Source organism: Phalangium opilio, unplaced genomic scaffold (genome assembly GCF_054372755.1).
Source record: "Phalangium opilio isolate 3A_F unplaced genomic scaffold, DU_Popi_V2 ptg001170l_1, whole genome shotgun sequence".
In the NCBI taxonomy this organism is placed as follows: domain Eukaryota; kingdom Metazoa; phylum Arthropoda; class Arachnida; order Opiliones; family Phalangiidae; genus Phalangium; species Phalangium opilio.
This window is the reverse complement of record NW_028324255.1, coordinates 11,051,969-11,066,241: the sequence shown is the minus strand read 5'-3', so window position 1 is coordinate 11,066,241 and position 14,273 is coordinate 11,051,969. Positions and strand designations below refer to the sequence as shown.

The 14,273-nt window shown below is 35.5% G+C and overlaps 2 protein-coding genes and 1 long non-coding RNA gene across 3 annotated transcripts; 2 read left to right on the top strand and 1 right to left on the bottom strand.

Moving 5' to 3' along the window:
* Positions 1 to 128: 128 nt before the first annotated feature.
* LOC149587249 (uncharacterized) lies at positions 129 to 4,594 on the bottom strand. Its single transcript, XM_089863654.1, has 8 exons — positions 4,238 to 4,594; positions 1,955 to 2,041; positions 1,796 to 1,897; positions 1,275 to 1,327; positions 1,008 to 1,202; positions 854 to 932; positions 496 to 665; positions 129 to 396 (listed from the first exon to the last, which is right to left on the bottom strand). Exons 1-7 carry the CDS (start codon positions 4,385 to 4,387, stop codon positions 513 to 515), a joined length of 819 nt encoding a protein of 272 aa, XP_089719780.1. The 5' UTR covers positions 4,388 to 4,594; the 3' UTR covers positions 129 to 396; positions 496 to 512.
* A 483-nt stretch (positions 4,595 to 5,077) lies between these two features.
* Positions 5,078 to 7,446, top strand: LOC149587248 (uncharacterized). Its single transcript, XM_089863546.1, has 2 exons — positions 5,078 to 6,079; positions 6,217 to 7,446. Exons 1-2 carry the CDS (start codon positions 5,078 to 5,080, stop codon positions 7,444 to 7,446), a joined length of 2,232 nt encoding a protein of 743 aa, XP_089719672.1.
* Positions 7,447 to 11,503: 4,057 nt separating this feature from the next.
* Positions 11,504 to 12,855, top strand: LOC149587247 (uncharacterized). Its single transcript, XR_016380340.1, has 3 exons — positions 11,504 to 11,734; positions 11,804 to 11,928; positions 12,413 to 12,855. It is a non-coding gene; the product is annotated as an uncharacterized LOC149587247 (long non-coding RNA).
* The last annotated feature ends 1,418 nt before the right edge of the window (positions 12,856 to 14,273 follow it).

Here is a 14,273-nt window from a genome sequence, read left to right as displayed (position 1 = left end):
CTTTGGGGTTTACTCGGGGATTGAGTTTAAACCATTTCCGGATAAATGCCGCACCTTTTCGTACTTTAATAAAGAAATAGACCTGGAGTCAAAAATTTACCCACACAAATTATTTAATAGATCCTAGTTATTTTTAACATCAATCACATTTTGACTCTTTCATGCATCTGGTTTTTAATTTTTTAACTTGGAAATTGCATTTTGTATAATTTAGTTCCAAAAAGCAAGCTTCTATAAAATTTAAGGTTTTGAAAGATCCAGAGTAATACTGCACATCAAAAATCCAATAAGTTGCAATTAGAGTCATCATGGCGTTTGCGAAGTTTGAAACCTGGCCATCTGCGATTTATGTGCGGCAATGCTTTCTTCGTCTTCGAATGTTGGAAAATCTGCCGGCTATTTAAGTTTAAGAGAAAATTTTAGATAATTTATTCTTTTCAATTAGGTGTCTTCACAAATGTGAAAAAGATACATCTAACAGAAAATTTACTTTACCTTAATTCTCACTATGTTCATAATAGAATAATCTTCAGAGCCTTTTGCAGCAGGCTCTTTTTTGTATGAGTCTTTCGCGTATTTTTTTTATGCTCCGCTACGATTGCAACATTAGTCAAACTTTGTCGAAAATTCTTGAATTTGGAGACCAATGTAGTGTGCCATTTATTCTGTAATAAAATTGAAATGTCATACGCAAATAATACAGAACATCCGTTTATTTCTTTGTGAAAGATTTTGGAGTCTCACTAACGGGGACCTTACATAGTAAGTTTATAGTAAACAACGATCTAACAACAAATAAATTGTAATAAAGAACAGGACTGTACTTAAAACGTATATTGGAATTTATGTATACCTGTCCTTCTCCAGGTTGAGATTTCAGATGAGGATACTCCATGACTAACTTTTCTGCTATAATCTTGTGATATGGGTATCTAGATAATAAACTCCATAAAATTATCATTTCCAGAAGTCGGTTTTGCAAAAAATAAAAACATTTGTGTACATACAAACCAAATCTTTTTAGGCAATCACTGAAGAGTATGTTTAGCAGTGTTTTGTTCATTGCTTTTTTACCGTTGGAATCCATAGCGTTGTACTTCTCTTTGTTTTTAATAAAATCCGGTAGATCAGGTAACGAATATTTCAATGAGAATTCTGTCCTGGAGCATGTCCCAATAGCCTGTGGTAAATTTTCGGCAACCCTATTTAAACAGAAAGTAATTAGTTGTCTTTGAAGCTACTAAGGGTCTCTCGTATTTAACTCTTAAACTTACCAAACTGTTAATTGTGAATCATTCTCGGCAGTTTCTTCTGTCACATCTACATTCTAGAAACCAAAGTGGTTTTGAAATTTTGATTTCAAATAACTGGTACCAATGGAAATATTATTTGGGGTTCAATAGACCCATATCGAAAGAGGGGCCGCAGTGTCGATAAGAGAGGTAAAACGGAACTTCCCGTTGTGACGTAAAGGTCACGTGACCTTTTGGCCTCATCCAATTCGAGGGCTCTTAACAGAAGGGGAAGCAAACGACCCAATACAAAGAATAACGAATTTTAGTGGAATGGCAACTCTGAACGTCGTTGACCGACTAGTTGTACCGGACGATTCGTCTTCACTCAACAAAATGGTCAAACTTAGGTTCGGTTTTTCCCCGACTTTCAACATGGGTCTATTATGTATCCTATGGCTAGGTATTTTTTGGTTTGCATAAGTATGCCAGGATTTTGGGGCACCAAAACTTAATATACTATCTATTAAAGGAAGAGTAAAATGGCAATAGTGGTTACGAACCGGTTCATTGTCAACTTCAATTGTACTAGTTCCTTGTTCTGAATCCGAAACTTTTTGCCTTTTATCGTCTTGAACATCGATGTCTTCCATCAAACGCTTGTTCTTGAAATGAATAAAGTGTTAATATCTCTTTCCTCTTGCAAAATTTGCTTTTATCACCTTTCGAATACATTTTACTTCAATTTTGTCTTTGAGTAGGGTTTTTTCATCTATATTAACGTATGTTTTGAAATCTTCATCGTAAATCTGTTAGCAAATTATTTGATGATTTTATTATTTTAGATTTAAGATTTGCTTTAAAATTGCGATTAATTACGATTGTATAAAGCGTAATTAGGTTCAGGACCTATTAGGACACGAAACGAAGTATCGGGCAGGTCGAGTTCCGGCATGACGAAAAATCACCCCGCCATCGTTGTTAAAGAGTTGTCATGTTACCGGAAACTCGCCTGCCCCAAAAATGCTCAACGCGACATCTTGTTTGGGCGTCATCACGTTTAATCGAGGGACCAGTCACTTGGCGTAATCGGTGTACACGCTCTACCTTTGACTTTACTAAAGTGATTACGCGTAATCTTTAAAATCCCGGTCTTTGACAGTGCTAAAATGATTACGCGTAATCCGTAATCGGTGTACAAAGAATCCGAGAGTGATTAGCCCCTCGCGTTTAATAGAGTCAAAGGGGGGCCTACCACTCCCCTTCTAAATTATCTCTGTTAAAACATTGCGCAAGATATCATTTGACTTGAAATTTCTGCAACATTTCAACAACCAGTTTTTATTTCTGAAATTTTCCCCGCGCTAGAACCAGCACATGCAAGCTTCTCTATACACTTTATACCGCTGCTAAAAATGGGGGCTGCCATGTTGGTCTACTGAATTTTATATGATTTTGCCAAACTAGCAAGAAATGTAGGAATTAAAAAAGCAATTTCTAAAAAATCGGTCATTATAGGATCATCTTAATATTATAATCATAAGAATAATAGGATCACCGTAAGCCCCGCAATCATTCAATTAGGTATGCTTATTTTACACACAGTTGAAATATCAGAGACGACCCCTTCCTCGAACGCGTACGTGTACCAGTAACGTTTACAGAAAAAAACTTAATGCTATACGTACACGAACGCGTTTCAGTGAGGGGGTTTCTTGTTCTCTTTACTCTTTAGAAAGCATATACGTTAAAGGGATAGTGAAGCAGGCAAACAATTTATTTTTAATCGATTGAGGCTGTTAAGATATCCATAAAAACATTAACATCACTCACCAAATCGTTTTCGTTAATATATAATTAATGGTCAAAGTTGTGATTTGAGCTCACTAAGCCTAACGCGATTTTTAAATAAAATTTCGATATGAAGAATTGAAATGTCCGTGACCAATCGGGGGGGAAATGATTACACGTGAAAACAGATTCGACGCTCTATAGAGTAATTTGAGTACCCTGCCTTTGAATGTATTACCATGGATGAAGGATGCGCGTGAGGAAATTTGTTTTCACGCTATAGGATCGGCAACTCCCTATCTCGAACGACAGAATATTCTGTATATACTCTGTTACAACGTCGGTTGTCAGCACGCGCAAAGCTATGTCTCTATGTAACGTAGCTTTGTACGTGCTGTCAAGAGACAAAAAACTTCAGGATCTTCAGGATTTAAAATATCCGCGAGTTTTTTAGCTCGAGTGCACGGACCTCTAGGCCTTATTTTCAAATACGTGTGAAATTGCATACAGTCTACCACACGCATTTGAAACTAAGGCCTAGAGGTCCGTGCACTCGAGCTAAAAAACTCGCGGATATTTTAAATCCTGAAGATCCTGAAGTTTTTTGTCTCTTGACAGCACGTACAAAGCTACGTTACATAGAGAAATAGCTTTGCGCGTGCTGACAACCGACGTTGTAACAGAGTGTATACAGAATATTCTGTCGCTCGAGATAGGGAGTTGCCTATCCTGTAGAGTGAAAACAAATTTCCTCACGCGCATCCTTCATCCATGGTATTACGGCCTATGGGAAGATAACATGAGGTGATACAGGATAGGCAATAAAAGTTTGAAAATATTCAAATCGCGCGCTAAACAATTGATTAGCGAATGATTTGAATCTTTTCAAAAGGACATTTCAAATATTCTTTATATCGAAATTTGGTTTAAAACTCGAGTTAGGCTTAGCAAGCACAAATCACAACTTTGATAATTAATTTTAAATTAACGAATCATGCGATTTGGTGAGTGATGGTAATGTTTTTATGGATATCTTAACTACCTCAACCGATTAAAAATAACTTGTTTGCCTGCTTCACTATCCCTTTAAAGGATATATGTTTTTCGATAAATTTCTTAAACTCCTTATTAAAGAGAAACAAGTTCGGAAAACGAAAATATTTAACCTTAACGTTATTCTAGCTTAATAGAAATAAGTACGTTGAAACACATACCTGATGAATAATATCTCGTCCAGTAAACTCATCTAAAGTCGGATCACTGTGGAGGCATTCCAAAAATGAAGAGTAGCATTGGTCTTTAATTTTAATTTTCCTTCGGCTTTCTCCAAAGGTCAATAACAAGTTCAAACTCTGATCTTCCATTTGAACACTTTGATTTAATACAAATGCACCGTTCCGATACCGTAATATTTCGCGACGAATGATAATAAAAATATTTTTTAAAAACTGAAAATAACGTAGAAATAAACACGCTGCTTATCGCGGGAAACGGACGCGTTGCGTTTGGTTCAGTATTTTTTCTTCCCTAGTGGCCGTTGGTTTTCAAAAGTTAAGGGAGTGCCCATTCCAAAGTTGCTTGCAAAGGGTTGATGGTAATAACCTAATCCTACTTCTGTTAAGCACAAAGCCGAAATAACAAGGCTAAAAAAACGGGGGGCTCTATGGAAAATTGGACCGTAGTCCCATGGCATCACGTCAGCGCCTCAGGGGGAGCGGATGGGGTAGATCTAATCTCTGACTCTAGATAGGCCTAGTTACTCTTTTCTATAGCATTCACTTCATTGTCAACAAACCACCTCTGAAGGCAAATTTTTACTACAATTGCTTTTTCTTTACTTTTCCAAGAAATTTCCACTTTTTCTTGAGCTTTTGAAAACTCAAAAAGGCATATTCTGGTTTTAAGTTATCTTGAAAGTTACTTTTCTGTAAGCGTGCTGTTAAATTCTGAAACTTGCCTTAAAATCAGTGAAAAACATTATGGCCACGTGTGGATTATATAGCTGTGTACGATGTACATTTTGTTCAAAGAAATTTGGAACACTTTTAACTCACATGCAAAATAAACATTCCCATGATCCAAATTTTAACGTCGTTTGCGGACTTGAAACTTGTGGAAGATCTTTTAAACAAATCAAATCATTTCATCGACACGTGCGATACAAGCACAAACAATTTCTCAATGGAGAAAACGAAAATCCGCCAGGTGTTGCGCAACAAACCGAGAATGACATTAATATGGAAAATGAGGAGGAACCAGCACACAACGATCCATTAGAAACTAGGAATGAACGGCAATTAAAACCTCCAGAAATTCGTGAGACTCTACTTAAAATAATCCTTAAGTATCGTGAAGCTCATCATATGCCTCGAACTGTAGTGGAATCATTAGCGAATGATATAATAACTTTTTGCGAACACATTATTTCAATGAATACTGATAACTTGCTGAGTATCATACGTTCGAAAAACCTAAATGTTGATGAACGTGAATTGTTTTCCAAAAATACCGAAGTTCGAAGCGCTTTTGAAAGTTTAAATTCTAATTATAAAATTAACGCAATTACCAAGTCTGAATACGGGTTAGTAGAACCCGTACAATGCACGTTTACAGCTTCATTAAAAAGTGAGAAAAAAAAATTCTTTCACTATGTACCAATAATCAAAGTAATTCAAAAGCTTTACAACTCGGATCAACAGCTTGGTAAACATGAAGATTTTATGAAAATACCCAGTAACTGCATCGGTCATTTTTTACAGAGTGACAGCGCTAAAACAATTATTGAAAAAAACCCTAGCTTTAATATAAACACGCTTCAATTGCAAATTTATCTCGATGAGTTCGAAATTGCCAATCCCCTTGGCTCAAAACGCGGGAAACACAAAATACTGGGGTGTTATTTTTCAGTCCTGAACTTAAAGCCGAAATATAGATCAAAACTTAGCGATATAAATCTAGTGTTTTTGGCCAAGTCAAAAGACGTTGATGAATTTGGTTGGCACGAAGTGCTAGAACCATTAATTTTTGATCTGAATTTTATGTCAAGAGAAGGAATAGTAATTGAAAGTCTGGGAACCTTTCTAACAGCCACTGTTTCAATTTTTTCGGGGGATAATCTTGGGCTCCACAAACTAGGTGGGTTTAATGCTTGCTTTATTCGGGGAAAATATGCAGATTTTGCATGATCTCAAAGGAAAATATTTCAACCAAAATAAAAGAAAACGAACTAATACCAAGATCGTTGAATCGCCATTTATACCATCTGGAGAGCATAGCTAGGGTTCCTAGTGAAAAATCCGTTTATGGAGTTAGATACGAAAGTCCCCTGATGAATATATCTGGCTTCGATCTGACCGAACAATTACCGCCGGATCCTATGCACGATCTAAAGGAAGGCATTATGCCAAGTATTTTAAAGCGAATTTTGAACTACTTGTGTAGGACCACTAATTTGAATGTTGATGAGATTAACAATGTAATAAAATCTTTCCGATTTGGTAAAAGCGAAACTAGCAGACCAGAAACTCAGATTCGAGCGGCGATAATGGGGGGCGCCCCATTAAAAGGATCTGCAAGTGAAATATTTTGTTTATTTCGACTGCTACCTTTCCTCTTTTTCGAATATTTGCCAGAAGAGAATGATTTGCATTGGGTTGTATACATTAAACTTAGAGAAATTGTTGAATATATATATTCAAACCACTTGCACACCTATTTCTTCCCCACACTTCAAAATCTAATTGAAGAATTTTTAGATTTAGTGTCACGAGTGTTTGGTAGTGAAATCATGACACCGAAATTTCACTATTTAATTCACTACGCTAAAGCTTACATTAAATATGGACCTCTTAAAACAATATCTTGCATTCGATTTGAGGCAAAGCATAAATATTTCAAAATAATTGCAAGAGCAATTAACAACTGGAAAAATATTACGAAATCATTGTCTCATCGCCATCAGTATTTGCAATGTTATAACATGTTAGATGAGCAACCCAATGGTGTTCAAAGTACAACGGCTGGCAAATTTATCACAAAAAATGATTTACCACACCATTTAAAAGAAGTTCTTAATGAGGATTTCCCTGAAAAGGTTTATACATTTACAAATGCAAGTTTTGATAATGTCTTTTATACCACGGGTTGCTTAATCCTTTATCAAACGGAAGGAAATGATATCAAATGTTTTTTTAAAATTAAGTTCATTTTCCACATAAATATGTCCCTAATAATGGCTGGAACAATATTCCGAGTTGAAAATTTTTGTAAGCGTTTGCACGCTTATTCTGTTGTAGAAGAGCCACAAAATTGGGAACTTATTAAAGCGGGAAGTGAAAGTCAACACGAAATGCTAGATGAATATGTTGTTGATCATAAATCTTATGTAACGTTAAGGTCTAAATCTGTAAGCTTTGCTAATTAAGTTTCCTAAATTATTGTAATAAATATTTTTAATTGTATTTTCGGGCAAAATGTTAATAAAAATGTTAATAGACACGTAAAAGGGTAATTTATAATTTCTCAGAAATTCAAGAGTGCTTAGCTAGCATGTTTACTTTAAGCATATTTCACTTCTTATCGATCTGAACGTGGGCTATCTTCAACAACACGAAAGTTTCTATACTATATATTATCATACGTTTATAAGACACTTTCCTTAAGTGTGCCACTGGTTACTGAGAGCAAATCGGTGGGGCTTACAGTGCACTTGATGACTTAGCCCCGCAAAACCTTATGTAAAAACATAATTAAACGTTGGAATATAGATTCCCTCGTAATCTTGGTTATTTTCCATGCTCGATGGCTTCTCGCTAGTTTTGGAGATTTTCCATCGTTCTTAAAAACCCACACCTGAGGAGCGAGGGGCTTACTAGAGCTTTACAATAGAGATAGAAAGAAACTGATGTTATCGTAAACAAGGTAGCAAGGGACTTTATCTTGTGAGCCCTTCTTTGATATATTCTTTAGATTTCTAAGAGAGTCGCAATAAAAGTGTACCTATTTTAAATTCGTCAAAACCTACCCCAACCGGCTTTATTTTATTTAAACTTAGTCAAAACTAAGTAAAAACTTTGTAGCTGCCATTTCAGAGAATCCTTATATCTGCCTGGAGTCCTATAGTTGTTACACTCATCCACAAGTAACACGTGCTCTCTTTTGAAAATATTTTTCCTTGGAATTTGGAACAAGATGGCCCAAGGGTTGGGCCTTAATAGTAATTTTACACGGCTCACGTGGCCACCCATATAGTTGATCTCTCTATTCATACTTATTTTGTTACTTATGATTTAATGTATACAAAAGACACGCGAACCCGACAGGCGCTTGGGCCCTTTCTTAAATTTTGTGACACGCGAATCAGCGAACCTCCAAAGATCAGCGCAAAATCACTATATAGTTTATGCATTAACTGTATAATTAATATAATATATACATACGTAGGTTTATAAGACGTTTTCTATAGGTTTAGCATTCATATTGGGGAAGTTTCATACTTATGGTTCTTTTGTTACTTATGATATAATGATTTTAAAAAGCAATAAGAGTCGACTAATGTAGCATCTTCTTTCTTTACTTCCACACAAATAAAGTGTAAAACGTGGTAGCTTTTACCTTAATCCTTTAGGAGACTCATAGTCTGACCCCTTTCTTTTCACATGTCCCGAACACGTTTATTTAAAAAAAAATAGTCAAAGCACCCCTTTCTCTATATTCCGCGTCTCTTCTATATTGGGGAGAAAGAGAGTGGCGTCCGTCGGTGGTTTGTGCTCTGTGGCTACCGCGTCCTATAATTGTAGGCCCATACTTTACATCTTAGATTTTGACATTTTCTTGTCAAGCAATGGAGGTTGCCAACAAAAGATAATTGCCAAGATAAAAACCTTAACTTTTTACGCGATTTACTGGTGTAGGCATGTAGTTTGATATAATGGCATTTTCGCGGAACGATTAATTTTTAAATCACATCACAAATGTCCATTAACGATGTAGTTTTAAAGCGTTTCTCTTGCATGGTTCATTTTTAAACCAATTCAAAATAATTACTTGGATGGTTTAAAATAACACAATTTTCACGACACGGGAAATTTTAAAACCACTTCAAAAATATCCATAAACGGTGCAGTTTTAATCCGTATCTGCATCATGGTTCATTTTTAAACCATTTCTAAATAAATGCTTGAAGAGTATAAAATAACACCATTTTCGCGACACGGGTCAGTTTTAAACCATTTCTAAATAAGTACTTTAAGGGTGTAAAATAACACCATTTTCGCAACACGGTTCATTTTTAAACCATTAAAAAAATTTACTTAAACGGTGCAGTTTTAATCCGTGTCTTCATCATGGTTAATTTTTAAACCATTTCTAAATAAGTACTTTAAGGGTGTAAAATAACACCAATTTCGCAACACGGTTCATTTTTAAACCATTTTAAAAATTTCCTTAAACGGTGCACTTTTAATCCGTGACTTCATCATGGTTAATTTTTAAACCATTTCTAAATAAGTACTTTAAGGGTGTAAAATAACACCATTTTCGCAACACGGCTCATTTTTAAACCATTTAAAAAATATCCCTAAACTGTTTAGTTTTAAACCGTAGCTCAAACAGGGTTCAGGTTTAAACCATTTCCAAATAATTACTTTTAGGGTTTAAAATATTACCATTTTCGCGCCATGGTTTACTTTTAAACCACTTCAAAAATGTCCCTAAACGCTGCCATTTTAAACCGTATCTCCAAAATGGTTCATTTCATATCCGTTAATGGAAAAAATAAAAAATGGTGTAAACCATTAGGGGTTTAAATTATATAGGCACTCTTTTTAAACCGTTTGAATGTTTAATTCAAACCCATAAGAGTACTTCATAAGTCTATAAACCATTAATCAAAACGTCTTGGATTTAACCAAGACCTAAAAAGTATCGATAAGAACAAGGTTAATCACTTGACTGAATGCGCAGATATTGAAAGTTTTTTTTTTAATTAAGACTTACATGCTTAAGATGCTGTTCGGACAGTGGGACAAAGGACGAGCTTCCTCGTAGAGCTTAACATGGCGGGTGGGTAAAAAAGGAGAGGGCGTCGGACAGCCCCTTTAAGAAACTAATGTTCCATCACCCTATTCCATTGAATAAACTTAATTTACTGGTAGTCAATTTACTCCCTCTCAATAATTTTAAAAATTTACTTATCTCGGGTTTTCGAGCACAATTCCATTCCCCGTTTACATTTTATAAGTACATTATCATTTTTAGGAGAGTACGTGTATGACATTGTGTCGTTAATAGGTTGCTAACATATCCCCGTTCATGGCCTGAACGATTTATAGTGAAACCTTTTGTTTTTGTGCAAATTTCAAACGAATGGCTAAAAGTGCGCCTCTTTTTAGGGTAGAAAGAAACTAAAAATAAGGATTTTTTGGAAAAGGTGGCAATTAACAAGCAAATTAGCAATAATTTGGAAAGGTACCAATAATTAGGGGTAAAAACATATTCTATTTAGTAAAATTTTGGAAAAGGGGAAATTTATTCAGTTGATGAAACTTGATAATAACAAAAACAGGCCCACATTTAGCCGCTCATATTTCAACAATGGCGGAAAATTCAATAGGGATGTTATGATTTTTAGTCTTGGTTAAACTGAATATATGTAAGAGGGAAAGACACGGGGAAAATACTTTGCCTTCCATCTCGCTCGATGGAAAGATCATAAAAAGAGTAGAGACGTCGAGGGGTCAACCCCCTGTATATCCCGATACTGAGCATTGAAATCTCTTGTGTCTATAGCAGCGGTACGACAGACAACGGTCACACGGTTCTATGCCAGGCCCATGGCGTCTCTATCGTTTCTATGGCTCGCAAGCAGTAGGGGGGGGGGGGTGCATACTATTCGAAATTTTTTTATTTTCTTTGTTGTAAACTTGTAATTGCCAACTTAAGGGCGCTAAGGGTGTGAGAGTGTCAGCTGGACTCAGCGCGGTCGTAGCCTGAAATTTCTGACTTGGCTATTTTGCAATATAGCCTGCGTTCACCGAGTCGCGTGATCTAGGAGGCTGTGACACGACTCTGCTACTAAGTCTGTATATCTTCAGGAACAAGATTAATGAATGTATTAATGGTTTTTAAAGGAATATGGGATTTATCAGGGATAGCCCTGGATTTATGTACTCGTTGCTGCGAATCTTCCTATATAAATGTAGTATTTCAAGTAGCCGCAGAGACTTCTGGTAGCACTCTGTAATTGTATACATTTGGTAGAATACTTTTATAGAAATTGAAATGGTAGAAAATATTTTCAAAATAAAATTTGGTCGAATTATTTCGTAGTTGTCCTATTTCAAGCCGAGGAATGTTCTAAAAAAACAATTACTATTTGATGACGGAAACCTTAAAAAGTACTATTCACAGTCACACGGAATTTTGGAGCAGCTTAACGCGTAATTGAGTGGGCTATTGCCTTGGTGACGAGGCCAGCGAAAGAAGGCATGAGAGTGGCACAAGGCGTACTTCTAGCCAGGACGATGTATACAGGTATGCATCCTCCTTGCTCGTATCAGGCATAGCAGAGGCTAAAGCAGACTACGATTAAATCGTTTTGTCATTGTTACGTGTATTTATAAGGTATTTTTCATGACGAAATCCCCTAAAAATGATAATGTAGTTATAAAATGTAAACGGGGAATGGAATTGTGCTCGAAAACCCGAGATAAGTAAATTTTTCAAATTATTGAGAGGGAATAAATTGACTACCAGTAAATTAGGTTTATTCAATGGAATAGGGTGATGGAACATTAGTTTCTTAAAGGGGCTGTCCGACGCCCTCTCCTTTTTTACCCACCCGCCATGTTAAGCTCTACGAGGAAGCTCGTCCTTTGTCCCACTGTCCGAACAGCATCTTAAGCATGTAAGTCTTAATTAAAAAAAAAAACTTTCAATATCTGCGCATTCAGTCAAGTTCTTATCGATACTTTTTAGGTCTTGGTTAAATCCAAGACGTTTTGATTAATATCTGTGACTTCGGTCTTAATTTTTATTAATTTTGTGTAGACACGTTGGTGATTTTATATTGATTATTTCAACGCTTATTTCTGCATGCCGTAGAATAGGGAGCTAACAGTTCTGAACCTGAAACGTCCCGCCCTTCTATCTCTTACTGGAGTTCCATCCCCCCTAACGGTTGGAAACAGTATTCGACGCGCAAAAATGCCAACCAGATAGGGGCTGTGTGACATTAGACTATCTCTTCCCCATTGCCAGTTGTTAGCTCCCTTTAGAAAATTGTTGAGAGATCGGAGCTATGGGATCAGTCATTCAGTTTTAATGTTATTATCTCCGTCCTTGGATTCAGCCTTTGGGAAATTGAAGTTGGTGTTTAAATGATTTGCCAGAATGCTAGGAGGTCAGGCAATGGAAGTATGCTTTGATTTATCATTAAATATAGGAAATAACAGGATTAAATTAATATTTACTTGAAATTAATGGTAATTTTACACGCTGTAAACTATTTTACCTTTAATAAATAAAGTTAAATGACAGTTATGGTAATTTATTGATGACAAAATTTAGGGTTAATAATATTATTTCATATAATAGTTAAAATACAAATAGGAATGTTTTTAAGTAATGGCTGTTGAATAATTACTTTCAAATCATTAAAGTACTAAATTGCATTAAGAATGTTTTTGTTTGACTATTTTCAAGTTTTTAAACACGCATGATTTAGATTATGATATTGGAAGGCGCAAAAGATTTATTTAAATAAACATTTGGTTTGATACTTGCCATGTTTATTTACAGCATGTAATTTGGGCTTAATTTCCCTAGTTGTTATTTAATTATGGTATTCATTATAAATTTATTCCTGTGAATAAATATAATGTTTATTTACGTTTAAAGGTAAAAGTTGCATATATTAAAGGGTTTTTCCAAAGAAAATTGTTTTTGACACCAGAAAGGGTTTTGAGGATAATTAGCGATTGCGTCCTGCTGTCAAAAAATAGACCTTAACAGGGAAAAGCTAAGAGTAACTATAATTAATTTGAAATGAATCTATAATGTAAGTTTCACAATGAATGCGTGAGAGGGATTAAAAAATTGTTCAAAGACACTCATACGTGAAGGTTGGATTTAAAAAGTGTGAGAGTTCAACATTATCGTATGAATGCCTATAACAATTTTGTTAATCTCTCAAGTGAACAATTCAATGACGAAAAAATATTTACATTTAATCCTAGGATTGTCAAATTGAGACTATATAATTGCCAGAAAAATAGTAAGCATGTGTTTTAATATTATATTTTTTAAGGTATAAAAAAAGGGAAGGGGAGTTTGTTAAATTACTTCTAATATACTTAAAGATGCTTTTTAAAAGGGTAGTGATTTGCTATTGTAGAATCTGCAGTTTAGTTCAGAGAGTTAATGAGGTGCCTTGTATTTCGTTAGTGACATCTCCAATCCAGTTGATTTTAGGTTTTTTTCTATATTTATTACTATTGAACTCAGATGGCGTTGGTAGTTAATGTCATTAATTGTAGTTTTTTTACTGGTTCCATCGCGCTTGATTTTGTTTTGTTGATGTAGAATCTGCAGTTCAGTTCAGAGAGTTAATGAGGTGCCTTGTGTTTGGTAGCGACATCTCCAATCCAGTTGATTTTAGTTTTTTTTTTCTATATTTATTACTATTGAACTCAGATGGCAATACTGCTTAACGTCATTAATCGGCAGCATTTTTGTATTGGTTCCCTCGACCTTGTTTTGTTTGGCAAACGTCCGTTAAACAATGTAATATACCATCATGGTATATTACCTTTAAGGCGTTTTGATGAAAATTGAAGTCCAAGGTTAATCAGTTGGTATTTTAGAGTAACGAGTGAAGTACTTGAGGTTTAATCGAGTGGTGAAGGAGGGGGGATTTGGGGTATTTCACCACCCGCGGACGCGGGGTAGTCAGTTCCTGTAGGGTAGGCATGCTGACAAGTCCCTTATTCCCTCAAAACTTTGTTGCCCAGAAGCTTGGCTTACAGGAGTGCGCCCAACTCCCAACATAGTCAAGTACATAATTTTAGTAACAACCCATTGCTGTTCTAAATTTTAACAACGTTGAGGCAACTTTTGCGAGAAAAAGGTTTTTTTGTGAATCCATAGCTGTTATGAACTTCTATTGTGTTGATGAACTTGTAGGCACGGCTTGCCAATCCGTAACGTGATTATATAGGGAAACCAAAGAGGTGACATGTATTATTTGGCCTT